The 23,172-nt window shown below is 38.2% G+C and overlaps 1 protein-coding gene across 6 annotated transcripts in view; it reads left to right on the top strand.

Annotated features, from left to right (window-relative positions):
- Positions 1-8,170: 8,170 nt before the first annotated feature.
- LOC311081182 (uncharacterized protein) overlaps positions 8,171-23,172 on the top strand; it is a 187,474-nt gene continuing 172,472 nt past the window's right edge. The window contains exons 1-5 of one of the 6 annotated variants that reach the window (XM_084111596.1): positions 8,195-8,388; positions 8,718-9,037; positions 13,911-14,130; positions 14,234-14,317; positions 20,662-22,693. In XM_084111596.1, the coding sequence (XP_083967722.1) occupies positions 8,779-9,037; positions 13,911-14,130; positions 14,234-14,317; positions 20,662-20,695 (597 nt within the window). In that variant the 5' untranslated portion in view covers positions 8,195-8,388; positions 8,718-8,778 and the 3' untranslated portion in view covers positions 20,696-22,693. Of the gene's footprint in view, positions 8,389-8,717; positions 9,038-13,910; positions 14,131-14,233; positions 14,318-20,661; positions 22,694-23,172 lie in introns of those variants that run through there. The other 5 variants (XM_084111595.1, XM_084111597.1, XM_084111594.1 and 2 more) reach the window with 5 other exon arrangements.

The following is a 23,172-nucleotide window of genomic DNA, read 5'->3' as shown; positions in this document are numbered from 1 at the left end:
AGCCCTGGCACAACCTCTGGCACATCCTCTGCCACCTCTTCTGCCATCTCCGCAGCTACCACCTCTACTGCCATCTGGTTGCTGGGGCCACTTCCAGATGCATCTTTTGACCACTGAAATAGGGATGGGCCCTTTTCCTTGCCATGAGGGAAATGGCAGCTACACACCCTCGAGTTCTTGTCCGGCTCTCTGTCAGCTTGTCTGCAAAACCAAATGATAAGGAATTATGACTGGAAAGTATTAGCAGTGCTATGGAATTAATGTGTGTGTGTGTGTGTGTGTGTGTGTGTGTGTGTGTGTGTGTGTGTGTCACTGTTTATTTTTTCTCTTTTGATTTAGGCAGATCAATGAAGACATGGTCCATGATCCGCACTGACTTTTGACACAAGAGATAACCAAAGGAAATGTTCCCTTCATGGTCTGTACAGAATTAATGTTTCTTAAATGAAGCCCTATGCGGCTGTTTACTTAAAGGGATAGTTCAGGATTTTAGACATGAATCTCTATAGCTTCCCCATAAGCAGTGTGGTGCATTGACCATGACTTACCCCCGACAGCGTCCTGTGAGCCGAGCTCCAGTCCAGTTTTGGTCAAGATGAAATTAGTCCGGCAAGATTGCTGGGGTCACGGCAATAAAGCTTTTTTCTTCTCAAATCAATATGTGTTCAAAAGAGTGATATATTTGCGTCACTAAAACGTTGTCTATGGAGAGGTCAGACCTCGTAATGGCTTGGCACTATTTTCTCCCCTGTCATATCACTGCGCGCTGCCGCTACCTACAGCCAGCTGCGAGCTGCGCAGGCGCACACCACTTTTTCAGTTGTTCGGCAGTGTTTACAGCAGTGTTTACGTGCTCAGAACAGCTACACGAACGAGCTAACATAGCTACTCACCAAGAGTGAGTATGTCTCACTGCAGCAGCTGTGGCTCCAGCTTCAACTTGTTCAACTTCTCTGTCCATCCTCTCTCTTTCTGTCCTTTCTAACTCCATCTGGCGTAACTCGTCATCTGTGTATTCAGGTTCGTAAAGATATCCTTTTGGCTGTGTGTCGAAGTCAATGTTGTCATCGTCGCTGCTGTAGTCAGACATGTGTAGCCCACATAAACTGCACAGGGCCAAAGTAATTGCTGTTATTCTCCATTCCCCTAGATGGCGCTGCTTCATGTTTATTGGCTAGCCACGCGGTTGTGTAGCTAAAGAAGATGAGCGTATTTTTTTTCTTTCTCTTTTTTCTTTTCTACCCTCTCGTCAAGTGCATCGTGAGATGAAGACAGTGAGATGAATATAGTGAAGCAGACCACTTAATACGCAGGAGAAAAGATTTTTATGTTTATATAATCTTGTAAGAGTGGCGAGAAGCTTTAGTTATTGTAAACTGCCGTTTACACTTTTGTTTTTTTTCTTTGGATGAGTTTGAGAATCTCCGGTGAGTACAACAAAAGGAAAAAAAAAGAAAACTTTCTGCTAGCATGTCATTTTAAGTTGATTAAAAACAAAACAATAATATATTATGTGCACTTTATGTTACTTTACCGACCCTTGTTATAATATAAAACCAGTCGGAGATAATTGATGTTTATTTTTGCTAATCTACCGTTGCTATTTGAAACGCCATTTTGTTTCATACATGTGCGTTAATGAAGAGATGGCGTAACGTGAATTCATGTATGTTTATTCAGCTACGGGGTTACCCTAATGGGCTAATGTTTTGAGGCAATTTAGAGCCAGCATAAAGGATGTTTGTAATGCCTTTTGCCATCCTATTCGTGGCTATATGATTTGAGTTCAGTAACTTTCTGAATTATGTTTAATTCTGTAAAATAAGCACTTTGCACTATTCACGTATATTCTAACTGACTGTTTTCCAAGTCATATTTAAGGTGATATGTTATAGTGCATTATGTTCATGTTTAAACTGAGTGATATAGAATTACATTTGAGTCACATTGATTTTAATGTGTAAGTGATAAAGCCAATTACAGCTACTAATTAGATATTTTTGCATTTGCTGTATCCAGATTGGTTTTTTCCAGATTGAGAGTGATTCTACGGCGAGCCAGTGATCCAGTGATTCAGTGACTCAGCGATTCTGGAGTGTGACTGTAACCAGTGGCCATCAACTCGCTAAGCTGGTGGACTGCATGCTTTTGGATACATCATACAGATAAGATTTCTGAGATCTCCAACGTTATCACACACTGCCCGGGTAGTGATTTGAAATAAGGCCTTTTATTCAACAATCCATACAGGAACTGAATTGAAACTCAACTGAGTTGAACATTGAACTAATTGACCGGACTGATCTTTTCTTTCACTGACTGACTATTTTTATTTATTTTTTTGGGGGGGGGGTTATTGTTTCTTTTTCTAATTGATTTTGCAATCCGTGTGGAATGTAAAATAAATGTTTTTGATCTTGCGTTTGTTATTCAAACAGTGGTCGTAGCCAATTCATTTCAAGAGCCGAACCTAATTCTGATTTCTAATGCTTGAATATCATTAATATAGGTTATTGTGATATTCTCATTGGTGCCTTAAGTTGCGATAGTTACACATGTTATCGTTCTCTTTACGAGCTGTAAACAAAGTGACACGTGCGCGGCTCCCAGCTGGCTGTAGGTAGCGGCAGCGCGCAGTGATATGACGGGGAAGAAAATAGTGCCAAGCCATTACGAGGTCTGACCTCTCCATAGACAGCGGTTTTGTGCTGCAAATATATCACTCTTTTGAACACATATTGATTTGAGAAGAAAAAAGCTTTATTGCCGTGACCCCAGCAAACTTGCCGGACTAATTTCATCTTGACCAAAACTGGACCGGAGCTCGGCTCACAGGACGCTGTCGGGGGTAAGTCATGGTCAATGCACCACACTGCTTATGGGGAAGCTATAGAGATTCATGTCTAAAATCCTGAACTATCCCTTTAAGTTACCATTGCTAGTGAGTGGTGTTAGTCCTATGGTGCGCGTGTGTATTCCTTCTCCCTTTAGGCCCTTGCCAGGACTGTGAAGTCCTGACCCTCACCGTGACCTTTGAGATTGTCCCATCAGGTGGTGTGCCTGGAGATAACGTTGTGCAGTGTATTCCAGCCTTCCTTCTCTTCTTTAATGATATGTCAGCATACATTTTACAGGATAAGACATGGTTTTTGTAGTTGTTTCAATTAATGTCCCACTTTGTGACTCAATCTATAGCGATTACACTTAGTATATTTCTCTATGTTATAAATACTACTTATTGACTTAGCAAATAAAGTCAGCTTGTGTTCTGTAAGATTATGTGACTAATTGTATTTTAAATACAAACATTATTTTTTCATTCGGAAAGAAACACAGCATAAGGTCATAAGTACAGTAAACCTCATTTATTTGAAATGGTACAAAAATCCAGGGTACTGCAAGCAGGACACACAGGAACATATGGAGCTGAGGATAGAAGAACATAACATAACATAAGCTCATGTGATGAACATTAAATCTCAAGCTACATGTTATATTTTTGGTGTGTAAACTGTAAGTAATTAATTAACAAAATATATGCACAAGGCACCACGCCACATCCCTCATATTGTGTGCAATATGATCAACGTGGGGTGGTGTATTGTGGATACTTTCTGTGACTGAGATATGTGGACATGTTCATGGTTGAGTGCCCAGTTGGTCACTGTTAAATTTTAAATTCTGCTGTGTATGATGACACTGCTAACTGCGAACTGTAATGCAGTATAGTTAATAAAACACATGACCTGAAAATTACTGTGGACCAGTCCTGTTTGGGGGTCTTTGGCAGTTCCTGCAAAACAGATAAAGGGGACAAAACAGAACATGATGTATTTAATGTCAGAGGAAAGAAAGACTAAATCACTTTTAAAAAATGATAATTATAAAGACTGATTCACGCATGGTAACAGTAACAGTGATTGGTCTGACTCACCCCTCAAAGCAATGAAAGAATTTCATGCATGGCTGATGGTCCCTTCGACTCTCCCTGATCTGTCTGATTTTGGTTTTTCATTTTGATTGCATGATTACATAAGATTACAAGAGGGTACTTTCCTTAACAATTATATCACCAGTTACATTTCACCTCAAAGAATATACATTTTATCATTACCTTTTGCTCACTAGTGCTACCTTTTCTCACTAACTTCATTACTCTGAAACCAAATCACCTTTACACAGTTAGATTAAAAGTATGCCATCATGTGCACCTATTAAAACCTTTTTGAATTTTGTGAATTGCTGCACTGATTGATCATACTGTGCATATCTCATTGTTGCCAGGAGGACTTGGTTGAGGGGTTTTATTGAAATTATAATAATTAAAGCAGCACCTTTTTTATTGTGCTAGTGCTATTAGGCTAACCTGCTAATATTTCAGGAGCTTCTAGCAGAGTAGCGGGTAAATCAACTTTGCTAGATTCACATACCTGATCCGTTTTATCCAGCGATTCCTAGTTTTTACATCAGATGGGAATCTTAAGAAAGAACAGCCCATTTGGTTTGAATGGTGACATTTGGGTACAAAACACACAGGCATCTCGATCTGTCTCCATAGATTATTGCAGCATTAGCACGGTGATTTGACAAGTGGAGGGAAAATGTGTTATGGGGTGACGTCACATAGGCGACATGTAGACTTTCTCGTTATGTCTTTTCTGAAACTGCTAGCCAAAGAATCATACAATATACTCATTTTTCAACCTAGAGGTCCACTTGGGGTTTTACGGATGGGCGGGACTTACCAGCTCTATAAAGGCCAATGTCATGTATACTGGTGGTTGATACTATTTTACAAAGGTTTAGAGGAAATAAAAAAGTTAATATTGCTCATAAATAAAAACAGTTAAAATTACTCTTTTAAAATTATGTTTAAATGTTCAAATATTTCTACTCAATTTTATTTGTTAATGTACCAGATGCAGTTACTCAGATTTACTTAATTTTTTTACTTGCGTTTACTCAATGCAGTATATTTCATTGATTTCACAGCTTTAAAATTTACCAAATATTTTTTAGTAAATAATAGTTAAACTTTTTAGAGTGTAGATTCGACAGGTTACTGGATTAGATCAAGTCAAGTCAAGTATATTTGTATAGCGCTTTTCACAATACAGATTGTATCAAAGCAGCTTCACAGTATTAAATTAAAATAATACAACAAGGTTTGTTTCTAGTGGAATTTATTGATTGATAAAATAAAATTAAATATCCCCAAAATATCCCCAACTGAGCAAGCCAAAGGCAACAGTGGCAAGGAACCGAAAAACTCCATCAGGTGACCTAATGGAGAAAAAAAAAACCTTGGGAGAACCCAGGCTCAGTCGGGGGCCAGTTCTCCTCTGGCATTTATGAACTAGAGGCCGGATTGTAGTTTGAACTGTAAGATTAAAAATATTATATGAATGCCTGGCCGAAAAGATGCGTCTTTAATCTAGTTTTAAACTGGGAGAGCGAGTCCGAGCAACGAACAGTATCAGGAAGGCTATTCCAGAGTTTTGGAGCTAAATGTGAAAATGCTCTCCCTCCTTTGGTTGATCTGGATATCCTAGGTATGACCAAAAGCCTCGAATTTATTGATCTTAAAGAGCACGATGGATTATAGGGCGATAGAAGATCCGTTAAATAGACTGGAGCTAAGCCGTTTAGGGCTTTATAAGTCAGTAGCAATACCTTGTAAATAATACGGAACTTTATAGTGTTTTATGGTGCTTAATTTAACCCCTTGTTTGGGTCTTAAATATAGACACCTTCTACCTTATTTTGTTTATTCTCAGGTTAGGTAAAGTCAGTCCAATTCGTTCTAAACAATAACTATATAAATTTCCATACTTACAATTCAGTCGAAAGACTGCTCCGTGGTTTAGTTCAGCTCAATATTTGGTAAAACAGAGACTTAAGGCAGGCGAGCTTCTTAATTTCAATTAAATGTAATTTTTTATAAATACAGGTTAACTAGTTTACATAAAAGGTACTTATATATAAAATAAAAATAAAAGCAAATCCAAACCAAATAATTTACAAGCTTTCATCTTCATGAGGCGCAATGGCAAGGCATCTAACACCGGAGAGGCCGTCCTTGGTGAAACAGCGTCTAACTTTGACATTCTTTACAATACTTTTTATAGTCCACACGCCCTACGCACAGGTTCAGTCCTTTACAGACAATCTGTCCAATCCGAAGTGTTGAACTGTCCTCCGTTCTGGAAACCCCTTCTAAACTCTCTATATAAAGCTCTTTCCTTTGTTCTCCTTTGTTTGCTGCTCTGGACCCTCTGCCTTTCTCCTGCGTCTCATGCTCCTCATCAAACGGGTAATGCTTGCCATTTCTACTTTGCTAAGTTACATGCTTTTTACTACTTAATGTTACTTCTATCTATTGATTAAATGCTTTAACATGAGTACATTATTGTCGTTTCTTGCATGCATTATTACAATAAAAAGTTTATTACAAAAACAAGTTGCAGTGTCTGTTCTTAATAAACCAGATTCACAAATAAAAGACTTTTACAAAACCATCTCCATTGTCTTTCTTAATAAAACAATTTCACAATAAAGGCTTTTACCAAACAAGTTGTACTGTCTTGTTCTAATAAAACCAGTTTCCAATAAAAGGACTTTTACAAAAACAAGTTGCATCGTCTCATTCTTAATAAACCATTTGTATTGTCTCTTCCTAATGAAACAGATTCCAATAAAAACCTCTTACAAAACAAGTTACAGTGTCTTTTCTTATACAACACTCTATTCTAATAGGTTATATAGTTAGTTAGTAACATACATACTTTATATATGAGAATCACAGATTAATACAGAATAAATTGCATTCATATTTCATTTCTAAAACTACATTGGTGATTAATATCATATCAGCCCATGTATATGAGGCATAATAAAAGAATAAATTGCATGTTTACTTAACAATAGGTAACCAATGCAGTGATGATAAAATCGGTGTTATATGATCATATTTTCTTGATCTAGTAAGAACTCTAGCGGCTGCATTTTGGACTAACTGTAGCTTGTTTATTGAGGATGCAGGACAACCAGCTAATAAAGCATTACAGTAATCTAGTCTCGAGGTCATGAATGCATGAACTAACTTTTCTGCATCAGAAACTGATAGCATATTACGTAGCTTAGCAATGTTTCTAAGGTGGAAAAAGGCTGTTTTTGTAACATATGAAATATGATTTTCAAAAGACAGGTTACAATCGAGTATAACACCCAGGTCTTTTACTGTAGAGGATAAAGTAACAGGACATCCTACGATGTTAAAGTTGTATTGTAAGAGGTTTTGTGGGCGGTTTTTTGAACCGATAAGTAGTACCTCTGTCTTGTCTGGATTTAATAAAAGAAAATTACGCGTCATCCAATCTTTTATATCTTTAACACACTCTGTCCATTTGGATAATTTAGCGTTTTCATCCGGCCGTGATGAAATATAGATCAGTGGAAAAGAGAGCTCCATCCATCCATCCATCCATCCATCCATCCATTCATCCATCCATCCATCCATCCATTCATCCATCCATCCATGCACACATATATTATATATTTACAAACTTTTATGTTAGATGTGATTAATCACAATTAACCGATTTGACAGCACTAAAATATATACTATTGTTCATTGTTAATTCATGTTTGTTTACAATAAATTAACTAATGTTTATTAACTTGTACTGTTTAAAATGTACATATTTAATTAACAGATTAATAAGTACTGTAAAAGCAGGGATATTTTTGTGTTATTTATATACTATTATAGTTTTATTAATATTATGAATTAGCTTTTTTATATATTCAGTTTTAATTTTAATTTATGTTTAATTTAGTAATTTTGTTATGTGCTGATGTCATTTTTATTCGTTTATTAAAAATATTTTTATAATTTATTTTATTACAGTAAGTGATTTTAGTACTTCAGCTGTATTTCAATTTACAAAAATAGTTTTAGTTTCTAGGTTTTTTTAACAATAACAACTCAGTCTTAACTCTGTGTAAAGTCAAGTCACGCATTATTAACTTAGCATTGGGTTACTAAATGTATTTCACCAATACATTCAGCTCTGAATTTTGTCATCTTTTATAATAAAATAAAATCTATGTAAATTTCTATGCACTTTTGTCATTATAACCTGCAGCGTGTGAACAGGACTTTTAATTTGGTCTCCAAGAGTGACGTCATAAGGCGGCGCGCGCTCCCGCATCTGTAGTGATTCTGCTGAAGAAAGGTTTGTGTTTTAAACGATAGACACCGTTTAATCGGCTTCCAAGTTTTAAAAGCGACGCATAATGAATTAGGCATTATTAAGTGTAATGTTGCATTATGTAACATTTATTAACGTCGTGTGAGCAACAATGAAAACTCGTGAGTAACAAAAGGTGCGTTTCAATTCGGTCTCTGGCGAGCAGTGAATCAAATACTTTTTCAAAATGATTCAGTGATTCGAAGCGCTACATTTCTATTTATATCTCTTTCTACAAATCAGTAAATAACTAAACTGCCTATTATATTAAGTGTCTTTATAATTAGCATTCTTTTATAAATTTCAATTTGTAGTGCTTATTGTTTTGTGTGTAATCAGGTGATTTAAATCTGACTGTCTCCCTTACTAGTTTGTTGAACTACTGAACTAGAGCAGATTGAGATGCACACAGAGATTAAGTTTGGATTTATTTTTCTTTCTGCTAATTATTCTCTTTTTAAACAGGACAAACACACAGAAAAACTCCTGGTGAAGTGACTGAGGTCCACGTAACACTATTATAAAGATGGCGTTTATTAAAGAGGAGAGTGAAGAGATGAAGATTGAAGAAACATTTAGTGTGAAACTAGAAGAAACCGAGGAACACAGAAAGATGGATTTTATTAAAGGGGAAAGTGAAGACATAAAGATTGAAGAAACATTCAGTGTGAAACAAGAAGATACTGAGGAACAAACAAAGATGACTTGTACTAAAGAGGAGAGTGAAGACATAAGGATTGAAGAAACATCCAGTTTGAAACATGAAGAAACTGAGGAACAAACAGGTTAGTTTCATTTTCAAAGCTGAACTCACTCATTTGATCCCTATTAAAATGTCCAGCTCTACAGAAATAAGTAATATTTTTTAGGGATGTGCCGATCCGATACCGTATCGGTTATGTTCCAATACTGCCCTTTTTTTTTGCCAGATCAGGTATCGGCCAGATGAGACCGATCCAAATCCAATGTTGCTTGTGCGTACACTATTCCGTATTATTGTTAGACCACACAAAAGGCACACAAACATTATCACCATAATGTTTTCGTACACTATATTCCAAGTTTTCTGAAGCCATTCCATAGTTGAATGTGAGGTATAGATTAAGGCTGCATGATTAATGGAAGTGAAACCGCACGCGATTTGGCTAAGGCTGCGATTATTTTATGCAGCTTGTCAGTGAAGTACGGCTCTGTGATCAGTAGTAAATGCTGCTCCATCTAAATGCCAGACACTCCAAATCTGCCCCGCCGCAGAAGTTGACAATACTCGGCAATTCAAAAATCCCTATGGCCAAGGGCGTAGATTTGGTTTGAACATTGGGGGGGTTGAAGTTTGGGTCTGCATATTTTTCATGTGATCATGGTATAAATATTGGTAATGCATAGATTTAAATATTGGGGGGGGTTATCTTCCCCCCAACCCCCCCACAAATTACGCCCCTGCCTATGGGCATCATACTATTGCTAAAGCTGAATAAACAGCAGATTGAAACGCTTTGATTTTTTTTTTAAATGTTGTCTTTTGTTGGATAAAAATGCTTCTAATATTTGGAAAGATGTTTGATGCGTATAAGCATATAGGGATGCTCCGATCAGGATTTTTGCAGCCGATTTTTTTCCGATACCAATTACTGATTTCTTGTCATGGTGATCGACCGATCCTGATACCAATACTTAATATAAAACAAAGATTAATGCATTAAAAATGCAGCCCACAAGGTTTATTTAAACATTGTCCAATAGTAAACTTTGGAGGACAAAATAAACATTTAACCACCTAAAATGGGGAAGTCTGATGTTAAACATTGTCCAATACAAGTCTGAGCAGGAAAAAAAAATCTTAAACATTTAAACTCCTAAAAGAACAAATTGGAGTAGTTTGATGCAACTTGTTAGTAGGGATGGGCATTTCAAGCAAAAATAATATTCCTAGATCACCGGGTATTATTCAAAAATCGCACCCCTCCCCCATATGCACGCACACATGCATGTATAGGCTACACACATGTGAGAAAAGCCGACCGGTGTGACACTTAAATATAACTTAAAAAACTTAAACATACGTTTCATATTTATGTTTGAATAATATAATGTTCTTTTTTTTAATTTCATCTATGTTGATTATAAGAAAAGGGAACTGCATGAGATGGGTAAGATGTGGGTCAGACACGATTTTGACCACTTAAGTTTTGTAGAAAGCCATTCTTTAAAGTGAATTTCGTTTTGTAAAAATTGTATCTTAGGGCCCTTTCACACCTACCTTGTTTGGTCCGGACTTTCGGACTTTTCAGTTTGGTCCGAATCAAAATTACAGGTGTGAAACCTCCCCCGGACCACGGTCCGGACCAAACAGACGAAATTTGGTCCGACGAAAAGAGGTGGTCTCGGTCCGGATCAAACTGAACAAAGGTTTGGTTCGTTTCCAGTGTGAAAGCATTTTCTGTATGGTTCGGACTTTCAGACCATTTACAGGAAGTTCCGGTGTTTCCCGCATAGCCTAAACAACTGAAGAAGAATATTTATGTGCAGTCCTGCCCACAGCGTTTCTTCCAGCTGATTCTCGCGCGCGCACACACACACACACACACACACACACACACACTTGTCCTGTGTCCTGCCGGCGACGATAAAATGTTCGCACAACGAGGACGTTAATTTGGTGAATTTGAACTAGCCTCGAGTATAGTTGGTGGTGCTGCTGGGAGTAATGTCGAAATAATAAAAGTATAGTGGCAACGATATGCGTCTGTTCATTCATTCTTGTCAAAGGTTTTTTTTTTTTTTTTTTTTTTATTCTTGTCAAAGTTACCAGCCGAATTGACAACACGCTGACGTCAGACGCACGTCCGTTTACAAACCAATCAATGTCAAGATGCAGCCCATATAGATGATGACGACAGGACGCAAATACGTCATGTAAAGTTCTTTAGTGCGCTCGCATAATTGCAATGTGAAACCAAACCAAAACTAACCTAATGTATACAATGTATCAAAACATGAACTTTGGTTCGGACCTTGGTGCGGACTTTCAGGTGTGAAAGGGCCCTTAATTTCAATCAATGTTTCATCAACCAATTGCCTGGACTGAATAAATAAGATATAGCAGACAATATAATCAGGACACGGAGGCGCCGGCATGTGAACAGGAGCGCCTCTCATAAATGAACCGAAACTCAGCTATACTTGCCTCACAGACCTGAGAAATGTGTAGAAAGCTTGAAATGTCAACTTAAAAAAAAAACAACAACAATTAAAATCGATATTAGAATGGGCTACTCTCTGCTAATCTGTATGACGTGTGCATTTCTCTCTAATGGCGCGTTCACTACATGCGAAGATGGCGAGTCAGCATCGCCAACTGTATCTTTGCAGCCAGAAAACACTAGTTTATTAAAGGTGCTCTAAGCGATGCCACACGTTTTTTAGGCCAAAACATTTTTTGTCACATACAGCAAACATCTCCTCACTATCCGCTAGCTGCCTGTCCCCTGAACACACTGTAAAAAAACACGTTCTCTGTAGACACCACAGGCTCCACAAATGGCAACAAAAACAAACTGGGCTCACCCGCACCACGAAAACACAACAAACAGTATTCCAGCCAATAACTGGCAAGAAGTATTTGAGGGTGGGGTTTGGGGGGTTAGTGTGCGCGTGCACATGAAGGGGGTGTGGAGGAGAGAGAAGCATGAAGAGGGAAGTTTGAATTCTGGCCGACACACGACCAAAGAGACGACGTTCCGATGAACAATTTGCAAAGAAGAGGGACAAGGATAAGAAATGCGCGAAGAACCGAATTTACATCGGACAAACCTTCGAAAGGTGGCGAGAACTCCGCCGGCAGAAGGGCTTCCAATCCGACATTCAGTTGCTCTGTTTTTGCAGAACAGGTAAATCCATCTTTCTTTCTAAACTGACGTTCATGTTCGCCAAACCAACACAAGAATGTAATTAGCTAGAACTATGCAGTTAGCGTTAACTTTGGTGAATACAACATGTATGTTTCTAGCAGCTAGCGATCAATCTCTATTGTAAATGATCAAGCAAATTCACAGTAGGGCGACAATTTGTGTGAATGATGTTTTCATCCACTGTTTGTTATGAATTTGAATGTTCATTTATAGGCTATTGACAACTTTGACTAAATTTGTTTACGCCGCCGCCGTTGTTTATGCTCACTGGGAAACGCGAAGCTAACGTTATCTTGTTATTATTGCGTCCTTGTATGGGAGATATAGTTATAACCTCAGGTGGCGAAACGATTTTAAGATAATGTTTCTCTTTTTCTGCATTCTGTTCTTCAATATATAAAAGTATTTATCTAACTTGGCGTCATTACACATTGAATGAAAATATCAGTAAAACTTAACTTTGTTTGTAGTGACTACTTTGACTTTCCTTTATGCCGGAAGGGAGGGGAGGAGACGGGATGAGGAGGAGGGAGGGTCTAGCTAGCCTCTGTTTTGTTTGACAACAATTCGAATGTCAACAAGAAGTTACGTCTCCCGGCATCGCTTAGAGCACCTTTAAAAAACAATTAAATGCATCATGCTGCATAAACATTTCTTTTGCCGGTTCTTTGTGGCAAGATTTATGCATGTGCTTGAGATGCGGAATATAGGCAATGTATTATGATAACGCTTATTATGGTTTCTCTCCCATGTATATTTAAGTAATTAAATTAACATAAATATGCAATTAGTCTAATGGCTTTAATGAACTACTACTAGTCGACTAGAAAATAACTTTAGTCGTGCACAGGCAGTCCGTCTTATTTCACATTTTCTAACCAGCATGTCACATGCGTTCTGAGCGAGCGGCGCTGTGTGGACTGAGCGAGCGAAGCATAATCTTCAGAAAGGTGCTCTCGCTCTGGAGGACAATGCTCCTCCACATGAGATTTCTTGATGGCAAATAGCAAATTTTTTTTCATTGTTTCTCGAAACATCATCGTAATTCCACACCAGCGATGACATGACTGCGTCACCAAATCATTTAAGTCCCACGCATCATGTACCTCCTCCCGTTTTGACATCATCAAATTGTGATCGGTTTGTGAGATCGGCCAAGTTTAGTGAGAACCAGTCGAATCATAAAATGTGATTATTGGGCGATCTCCGGCCGATCGATCGGAGCATCTCTAATAAGCGACGCACACTCGCAGTGCTTTCCAGATGGAGCAGCATTTATGACTGATCACAGAGCCGTACGTCACTAACAAGCTGCGCATAAAAAATAATCGCAGCCTTTGCAATTTCATAATTGCAATAAGCCAAATCGTATCAAGCGCAATATCATGTTAATTGCGATTTAATTGTGCATAATATTTAAAGCTGCAGTCTGTAAATTTTTGTGTTAAAAATTATCCAAAATAAATTTGAGCAAGTACATAACCAGCCAGTGTTCAGAACTATCTGCTTGCCTTAGCTCAATTCAAAACGGTTAGCTTGTAATAATGTTTTTAATTCCAGTGGTACTGGTAGATTTCCTCGGGAAATTCGAGCATGTCTTTACGTCATTACGTCACATCTGTTACACATAAAGAAGAGTCTCGGCTAGTAGGCTATATTGTGTGTGAGGATGTTAGAGGTGGAGATTTATAGCCTTTTCTCACAGCACTTGATATAATTATACTTATCAATTTGATGGCGGATCCAGAAAGGTTCAAACGACAATCACCAGTGACAACTGGAGATTCACCTGTTGTAAAACCCAAAAGACTTCGGACTTCAGAGTGGCTAGAGAAAAAAAGAGACTGCAACCGGGCCCATGCGAAAACAAGGATAAACATCGGCAGGGCTTTTGAAAGATGGCGTGAACTCCGTGTTTTGAAGGGGTTCAAGACGGACGCAGAGACGGCTTTTTTTCTGCTGGACAGGTAAGACATTTCAATGGTTCAATTATGTAACAGTAGCTTCCTTTGTTGTGCCTTTCTCGTTTTGCTATGTGCATTATGGTAAATATCAATTGTCTTCTGCTAGCTATGAGAAGGAGCATTTCACCTCTACTCCAAGAGAGACAAACCCACCTCCTCCATTGTCGAGTATTGGATCTGAATCAGATCGGTAAGATGTAAGATGTTAGCGGAAGAGTTATATTATGTAAAACACGTTTATGCATAACAGGGATTCAGTAGTGTTGTTTTTGGCGGCCTGTTTTAATTTTAGTTTTCCTTTCATATTACAATACTTTAGTGCAATGAAAGTTTATTAATAACTGCAGAGTTTAGTTTCAACCCCGATCTAACAATAAGGGTCTTTCAGACCGAAGGAACATTTTCATAGTTCCTGTAACCATTGGCGGAAAGTACCCGCTTTATGGTGTGTTGTCACTGCAACTGGGAACAATTGTAGCTATAGGAATGTCTTTTGGGCTGACAAAATTAGCTCCTATTTCAGAGTAAGGTGTAACCACTGATCTATATAATGACTGGATAGCTCATCACGTTCTAAACTGCCATCAGGCAGTGAAGCCACCGGAAGTGTTCGAGCGGCCATCTTACGATTCCCTACCAGCAGAGGGCTCCAACGGCCGTTATACAGACTGGTAGCTCCGACGGCACTTTTAAGATGACCCGCTGCGCAGCATTTAACTGTTAAATGCCGTTCTCAAAAGGATGTAGAAAAACTGCCCACAGGTTGTAATTCTAGCCCTATATGTAGTAATTTATATAGACAATTATCGCTATTCCCGCGTTGTTTTCTCCGAGACAAGAGTAATGCTTCTTCAAAAAAACCAAAACCAAAAAAAAACCCGATAAAACAGTCAACAATAGCCTATAAGAAACCTCAGAGCAGCAATAATCACAATTAAGTGTCCAGCAGCGACACCATTTGACAGCTTCAAAAGAGCTTTGTGCAGACTCAGTTTACCGTTACTTTAACGTTAACCCATACAATTTGTATTATGCATTTCCTGAACATGTACTTTCTAACTAATCAAACACTTTATTTGAGCAAACTACTTATCTATAAAACACAATCAGAAAGAGCTATATTTCAAGTACACATATACAGGGAATTTTTCTTCAGTGACAAATCTTTCATTGTGCTCAAACCATGTGCTTAATGTTGTGTAAATAAAAACTTTATTTGGCTTTTTGTGTACAACTTTGTAGATTTCCAAAAGATCCTGTCAGGAGTAGAGAATGGGTTGTAAAGCTCAGGAGGCAAAACTTCAGGCCATCTGCTTACTCCCGCTTATGCTCTGATCACTTCACTGCTGAGCAGGGCCGTGCACAGACCTTTTGAGGGGCATGTGCTGAAACTGAAAAAGGGCACCCCCCCTCCCTTTTTTTTATATCAAGATTATTTAGTAAGCCTACATGAAAGGAAGAAATGGTCACATCTTCATGACAAATTCAATAACACAAAATAATAGTCTCAAAAGCTTTAGATTTATTCACGATTAATAACAACCATAATTCAGCTTTTGATCACAGAAATAAATTACATTTTAAAATATATTCAAATAGAAAACAGTTATTTTAAATTGTAAAAATATTTCACAATATTACTGTTTTTGCTGTATTTTGGATCAAATAAATGAAGCCTTGGAATGAATTAAATCATGAATTACATTCTGCATGATAAAATATAAAGATTTCACAGTGATCTTCTGTAATGTGTTTTTTTTTAAAGTTACTACAACAACATTACTGTAGTAAAACCATGTTTTACTACATTTTATACATGTGAGGACGAGCGGAGAGTATAGAATACTATAGATTTAAAAATTAGCTAGATAGCGAATACGTGCATATTAACAGCCTTGAATTAACCATAATTTAATATTATTACCATAACATGATTAGCCTAAATGTTAATAAATTAAGTGTATCAGCAATCATAAATCAAAGAAGAAATTAGATGTCACCTAGGTGACGAGGTTCAGTACGAAACAGCGCGGGGGCGCACCTGTTATGATTTTCCGATGGTAAAAACAAATTATATGTTGTTGTATTACTTATCAATATATAGTTTTTGACCAGCGAATGTGTGCAAATGTGCATTTTTTTGTCCGTCATTAAAACGGCGCCGGCGCCTGCCGGCATCACATTACATTTTCATCAACAGGTTACAAACTAGTTAGTTTGTTGTAGCCTAGCTATATAGGCGGGGCGCTCAGTTTTTCTTGTTGTAAAATACATTTGGCCAAAATCGCATTTTATAAAAGATGAAATGCTACTGTATGCACGCACAGGCTATTTAAGTATAGGCTATGTATTGGCTATGACTAGATGGCAAATGCTAGCCTAGACCTCTCTCTCAGGCGACGTCCCACATGTCTCAGTCAGTGAGTCAGACATCAAATAAATAAAATATGAGCCTTTCTAGACATAGTGTTTAGTAGTACTTATTCAAACAACAAGATATTTACCCTTTGCAAAATTTCGTTCAGCTGCTGTCTACTGTGCGACTGCTGTGGAACTACAGTTGATTCAGTGAAATTGAATATAGAGGGGGCGGAGTTATCAGCTTACTGACAGCTTGAGGATCGAATAAGATTTACAGAAGCTCGTTTTAAGAACTTTCATTGGCTAAATATTTGTAAAACAGACAGACAGACGTAAAGGGTGACCAATAGCATTGATTTAAAAAATAAAAAAAACACCACCAAAAAAAGGGCACTTCGGAGTGTTAGGGCAAAAAGGGCATGTGCTCTGCACAGGTTGAGCCCTACCTGTGCACGTGCCTGCTGCTGAGTGTTTTGATAGGACAGGACAGACAGTCAGGCTTTTCTCAGATGCTGTGCCATCAATATTCAGTTTCCCTCCACATCTGCAAAAGGTAGACAGATAATTGCTTAGTAAAGTAGATTAAGTCATTTCTGGTAAAGTAGTATCAGAGAAAGCTTATTGTCAATATAAATTCTAATACAAGAGGAACACAAACCTTGTTTTCTAGGAACAGACCAACAGAAAGGCCCCCTGTATTAAGGGACACACGGGCAGTGTTGGACAGCAGTGAGGACACCTCTGACACCACAACTGATAATCATCATCAGGCTCCCACAACAAATGAGCACAGCTACTGCTTTGCCAGTCCAAAGACCCTCACCAGAAGGCTGACTAAAGCAATTAAAACAATCAAAAATCACAAAAAGAAATCTAGAATGTACAATCAAAAAAACAGGAGAAGCACAAAAAAAATTTCAAACCTACAGAAGATCATTCAGTCTCTCAGGGAATCTCAGTTAGTGTCAGAGAATGGAGCATTCATGCTTGAAAACTGTCCTGAAGTGCCATTAGAAATCCTGAAGAGAGAAAAATGTGGTAACAAGAAATATCACCCAGCCCTAAAGTCATTTGCACTTACACTGCAATTATATTCAGCTAAGGCCTACAAGCATGTCAGGGAGACCTTCAACTTGGGTTTACCTCACCCATCAACAATAAGAAGGTGGTACAGCGGCACTGGAGGAGATCCTGGATTCAGTGAAGAGGTACTAACCTCTCTCCAAGCAAAATCATCAGCAGCACAGATCAAGGGACAGGAGACGCTCTGTGCACTAATGATGGATGAAATGTCCATTATGAAGCACATTGAATGGGATGGCAAAAGGATGACTGGTTATGTAGATATTGGCACAAAAATAACAAATGAAGGCATACCAATGGCAACAGAGGTACTTGTATTGATGGTTGTCTGCATCCATGACCACTGGAAAGCTCCAGTGGCATATTTTTTAACACATGGAATGACTGGGTCAGAGAGGGCTACTCTGGTGCGGCAATGCATCCATAAATTGTCAGATGTGGGAGTGAGGGTGGTATCCCTGACGTGTGATGGTCCATCAACACATTTTTCCATGCTCAAAGACCTTGGAGCAGACTTGCATTTCACAAACCTGAACCCCAGTTTCCCAGATCCATCGCACAGCCACAGAAGGATCCATGCCATCTTAGATGTCTGTCATATGTTGAAGCTGGTACGCAACACCTTGGGGTCCTGTGGCATTATTGTAGATCCCTGTGGAAAGAACATAAAATGGGAATACATCAAGTCTTTACACCAACTGCAAAAGGACGAAGGGCTACATCTAGGCAACAACCTGAGATCAGCTCATATAGATTGGCAAAGTCAAAAAATGAAGGTAAACCTTGCTGCACAGACCCTAAGCGCCAGTGTGGCAGATGCCCTCCGGTTCTGCGAACGACACCTGCAGCTCCCCCAGTTTGCTGGCTGTGAACCAACATGTAAATTCCTGGAGCCTTTTTGATTTGATGAATTCCAGAAATCCCATCGCCAGGGGATTTAAAAGTCATGTACATGACATGTATGTGAGACCACCGACATCGCAGTTACAATATCTGCTGACCTACAAATTTAGCCAGGACCACCTTGAGCTGTTTTTTGCTGCCATTCGCTCAGCTAATGGATGCAACAACAATCCCACAGCGAGGCAGTTCAAGTCAGCATTCAAAATAATGGTAGTGAGACATGCCATCAAAGCCAGTGGCAACTGCTCTCCACTGGACAGCACAGTGGTACTGGAGGCAACACCTTCTGACATGTTTTCATTTCGGCAAAGCGACATGCAACCTGAAACAGAAGAGAACACAGAAACAAATTTCACTGTAAGCCTTCCCAGTCTGTCCATGTTTAAAGAGGCTGTGGTTGGATACATAGCTGGCTTCGTAGTCAGAATAGCTACAAAGAAGATTCACTGCCCTGTCTATCAGGACTCAGTGTAGAGAGCTCTTTCCAAGATGAGTTTGGACACACCCTCATCGACATGAAGTCCCGAGGTGGACTTATCAGACCATCAGACAGTGTCCTAAAAATCTGCAAAACAGCTGAGAGGTGCATTCAACAGCACTTACTCACAAGGCACATCTCAGAATTGGACCGCAAACTTAAAACCAGGCTATCCACACAGGTTCTGGAACTCCATGGTGGCTCTGCATTTAAAGAACTTGAGGCACACATGTTCAACCTAGAACCATACAACAATCACATATTCCTTCTCATTAAGTACATTGCAGACAGCTACACCAACATCAGGCTCCACTTCCTTGCGAAGGAAACATCTGCTGCATCACACTGCAAACGGCTGCGCAAAACTCTGGGCAAGCTTGTTCTGCACAAAAATCAATAAGATAAAGAACCGTTTCAATTTCCAGCAATCCTTGCTGACATGAATTCACTGAAGATTAAAAACAATTAAACCTCTAAATTTAAACTTTGACCATGTCTCTCTCTCTCTCTATTTTAAATATAATTATATCCATTTAAAATCATCTATTTTTAAAAGGTTAAAAAAAAAATTTTGCATTAAATAATATCAATACTTTATAAAGCACTGCAGTTTTACAACCAGTCTACTGTAATGTTAGTAAAAGTATCTGCATCCATTGTTTTTCCTGACAGAGCTGGTGTCATGCCATCCTTTTTATAACGATATAATAATTCGTTATAATGACGACTTATTTGTTACCTCGTTTTAATAAATCGTGGACACGTTGAACTAATTCCCTCCCTCATTTTGATTTAATGAATTACAACATGGCCACAATATAGTAAAACAAGGGAACAAATTAGTAAAACGTGCTGAGGTATTATTAATTCATGGCCTCGAAACAATATTCACCTGAATATTCACCAATTCGCAAAAATATAACTTTAGCATTCATTACTTAATCAATAGTATCAAACTGTTTTTCTTACCTGTGAAAATAGCTCTTCAGTGACGGCCAACTTGTGTTCTCGTACAGCCTTTTATCCCTTTTGCAAAGAAATTGCCGTTTTAGTCTTTTATTAAATAGGCCTATTATATTTTAAACGCGTTTTTTTAACGAGGAGTTAAGCAGCTTCTTCTTCAGTCAAAGGGAAAATAACAAAACAAAAAACTCTTCATTACTGCCACCTGCTGTTAGCCTAGACAGACACTCTCCAAGCTCCTCTACCCAGTATCAAAAAAAATTTTAATAAGCAGGAACAATTTCTGACTTTAAACAAATACCCATTTAAATGCTTAGGGTGTTTGCGTTGTAAAAATGTGCAGGGAGACTTTAGATTTTAAATCGGTGTCTCGATAGGCAATGTTTTCTCAGTCAAATCATAAAATTTCCTATTGATTCAATAGAACGCGTGAGCTCACTAGGGAATACCAATATGGCGGCGCGGTGGCTTCACAGTTTATGACGTCATGAGCTATCCAGTCATTCTATATAGATCAGTGGGTGTAACCTAGCACAATAGGAACTACCAGTAACGCAAATGTACACTGATTGGCTGAACGAATGCAAAACAAAGGCACCCGCCAATAACCATGTAAACACAGTTGATTCCGTGTAGGATCTAGCATACATGTTATAGGTTTTGATGTTTACGTGTCTAAATGTTTTGATGTCTGTTGCTTTGTGGCATTAAACTGGGATTAACTTTTGTGTATTTTTTTGTCTTAGACCTGATGCCGTTGAAAAAGGAAGATCTGAATGATATGGAAGAGAAAGACCAGTACAAGACGCATCATGATTTTAAAAAAAAACTGAAAAAAAAGATTGAAAAGACTACCTCACGAAAAAGGGCTCAAAAGACAGGGACTAAAAGATATTTCACCTGCCAACTGTGTGAAATGAATTTCAATAAGCATGGAAACCTTAAAGTCCAATGAGAATTCACACCGGAGAGAAGCCTTAAGCAGGCTAAATTGTTCATTACAATTTCAACTCACTGTTGTTTGTTGACAGTGTACATTTAGGACCCCCAGAAATCTAGGACCAGCACTGATCTCTGAACACGATACAAGTATATTGCAAAGTTCTTTATTCTTGTCAACAAACAACAGTGAGTTGAAACTTTCAGTAAATAAATACAAAAGCAATAGGACATTGTATAAGTGAAATGTAAAAAAACATTGCATAGTCTTCACTGTATGAATTACATATACATTGATTCTTATTAAAGTTACTAATTTTATTCAGTGAAGAGCCGTGAATGATTATCTTGTTGTTTGATTAAAGGGCACCTATTAAGCAAAATTCACTTTTACATGACGTTTGAACATAAATGTGTGTTTGCAGTGCGTGTACACAACCACCCTATAATGATAAAAATCCGCCCAGTGCTTTTTTTTTTTTTTTTTATCCCCATAAATTATAAGCACCGTCTCAGAACAAGCTGTTCACAGATTCAGGGCAATGTGACGTAAATTTGCACAAGCCCCGCCCACAACTGTTGATTGACGCAGTTTTAGCTTAGACCCGCCATGAGTGAGCTAAACAAAGTCCGCCATTGTTTCCACACCGGAGCAGGAGCATCTAAAGCGATTGAGGTGTTTTGTTGTTGGATGTAGGAATGAACATAGCAGTCTTCCTTTACTCTCGTTGTTACTCGAGGATGGATCTGTACCCCAACAGTTTGTGATCCAGCTTCAGTCTCCGGAGCGATAAGCCTAACGTTACTGACCACGGCAGAAATTAAAGTGAGAGTGCGCACTTTATGACAGCTCATCGAGTCATTTTACGGATATAAGGTTTACCAGTTTATTAAGCACCCACTGAAGTGGTGTGTGTATATTTGTTTACTGTTAGTTGTAACGAGTGTTTTGTTTACTTCACTGTGTATGCTAATAATAATGAAAGGGAGAGAGAGAGTTTATGGATAAGACTTTAACGTGCACTTCTTATTCAGGGTCCTCGTGGATCCTTAAAGTCTTTAAAAGTTTGAAATTAGATTTTTTAAATTTAAGGCCATAAAAAGTCTTAGTCTTATTTTTACTTATGAAAGGTCTTACATTTTAGATGACACTTTGACGTATCTAAATGCTTTCCAAATTAAAACTATCTAATTAGCGTACGTATTATTTTTTATTATTCTCTTTGTGGATTATTTTCACGTGACAATTCGCGTCATTCGCGGCAGCATTACGTCTGTCTCCTGCACGCGAAAGGAGGAGAAAGGGAGAAGAAATAAAGGCGAAGCAATGCGTTTGTCTAAGAAAAATATCCATGTTTAAAACTTTACAAGCTGTAATCTCTAACTACCGCTAACTGTCGTACATGCATTCACGAGAGACTGGCATTCCAGCATATGATGTTGGATGCTCCGGTGAGAATATGCTAGTTCTCGCGAGAACCAAGTGTGTTGACATCAAAGGAGATCCATGTGAAGAATTAAATTGTTTGAGCTATACTCTGCATTTTATTAGTCTGAAAATGGCTTAGTTCTGTAAAATTTAATTAAAAAAAAATTAAAATAACAATAAAAAAAAATAATTACTCAAAAAAATAAAAAATTTGTGTTTATATCCGGGTTGCTTCAACAAAGCAAAAGTCTTAAGATTACGTGCTTCGACGTCAAAGGGAGATGCTCCATTTTAACATTCCCTGTAAATTTTTGTGCCGCTGCTTCGTCACCAGAACTTGCGCTACACCTGCGTCCTACGCTGGAACACCAGTCTCTCGTGAGAGGACACATATAACCAATAAGCTACGAATTAAGGCTGTTGTAATATAGTTTATTTTAAAAGAACCCGTTTTTTTTTTTGTTGGTCCTCTTCCGCAAATTTGGTCCACTTACACATTTCAATAACATTAAAGGATTAATTCACTTCAGAATTAAAATTTTCTGATAATTTGCTCACCCCCATGTCATCCAAGATGTTCATGTCTTTTTTCAGTCAAAAAGAAATTAAAGCAGGGCTCAGTAGTTTCTGCATTTCTTCGCTGTATTCTCGCTTTTTGCTCGCAGGTTTCTCTCTAGAGCTCCCCCCACAGCTTCGGAATAGACATTTGACAACACTGTTGTAAAAACTCGTTGGCGATTCTCAGACACCATGGCTAGTAGATCAACGACATCAAAGCAGATGGGACATTCTTTAAAACGTCTTCATTCGGGTTCGAACAGCGTGAGGGAGCGCAATAATGACAGCATTTTAGCAGATCTCTTTTGGCCGTAAAGCAATTGTTTACATC

Source organism: Abramis brama (assembly GCF_963993115.1).
Source record: "Abramis brama genome assembly, chromosome: 4".
Lineage (NCBI taxonomy): Eukaryota > Metazoa > Chordata > Actinopteri > Cypriniformes > Leuciscidae > Abramis > Abramis brama.
Note: the sequence above shows the minus strand (reverse complement) of the source record. Positions and strands in the feature narration are given on the sequence as shown.